Raw genomic sequence first — 598 nt, forward strand, 5'->3', positions numbered from 1 at the left:
GCTTGGCTTTGCTGCTCTTAGCTTTCTGTTGAATGATCTGTTGCTTGATTCTGAAGCATTGTTAGTGCGGTGAACTGAGTCCTTCACACTTAGAATATGCACCTTTGGCAACCATTCCTTTGCCATGTACTTAAAGAATGGTTTCAGCAAGGGCATCCATCCTTTCTCCTTGGCTTCTTCCCCTAGATCTATAAGTCCACCTTCGATATCTTCAGTTGATAAAAGGGGCAGGGCTCCAGCTGATCTGATGATTGAGGCAACTTCTTCCTCATCTTTAACTACCTGATACAGACCAAGTTTGTTCCGGGCCATTCGGAATATTGCCTGAAACACACAGGAGCATACACAATGTATGTAACAATTCTCTTAAGTTTAGAAGAATTGCATGCAGTGTTACCACCCAGGCTAAAATAGCCATGGGTAATCATGGTTATCTTGTTCATTACGGGACCTAATATCATGGTAACTTGACGATAGATTATGGTCTCCGGTTTATCAACCATACATTTCCCAACCTTTAACCATGTTGTTTCATTGTTACCATGGATTACCATGACCATAATACTATGGTTAATCAACATTAAACCATGAGAGACGA

The 598-nt window shown here is 41.1% G+C and overlaps 1 protein-coding gene across 1 annotated transcript in view; it reads right to left on the bottom strand.

Moving 5' to 3' along the window:
* Nucleotides 1-2: 2 nt before the first annotated feature.
* LOC127751858 (uncharacterized) overlaps nt 3-598 on the bottom strand; it is a gene marked incomplete at its 3' end in the record, with an annotated part of 1,868 nt that continues 1,272 nt past the window's right edge. Inside the window, exon 4 of the mRNA XM_052276042.1 lies at nt 3-324. Coding sequence (XP_052132002.1) covers nt 3-324 — 322 coding nt within the window. The remainder of the gene's footprint in view (nt 325-598) is intronic.

The sequence above is a fragment of the Frankliniella occidentalis genome, unplaced genomic scaffold, assembly GCF_000697945.3.
Source record: "Frankliniella occidentalis isolate FOCC.00 unplaced genomic scaffold, Focc_3.1 Scaffold1456, whole genome shotgun sequence".
Lineage (NCBI taxonomy): Eukaryota > Metazoa > Arthropoda > Insecta > Thysanoptera > Thripidae > Frankliniella > Frankliniella occidentalis.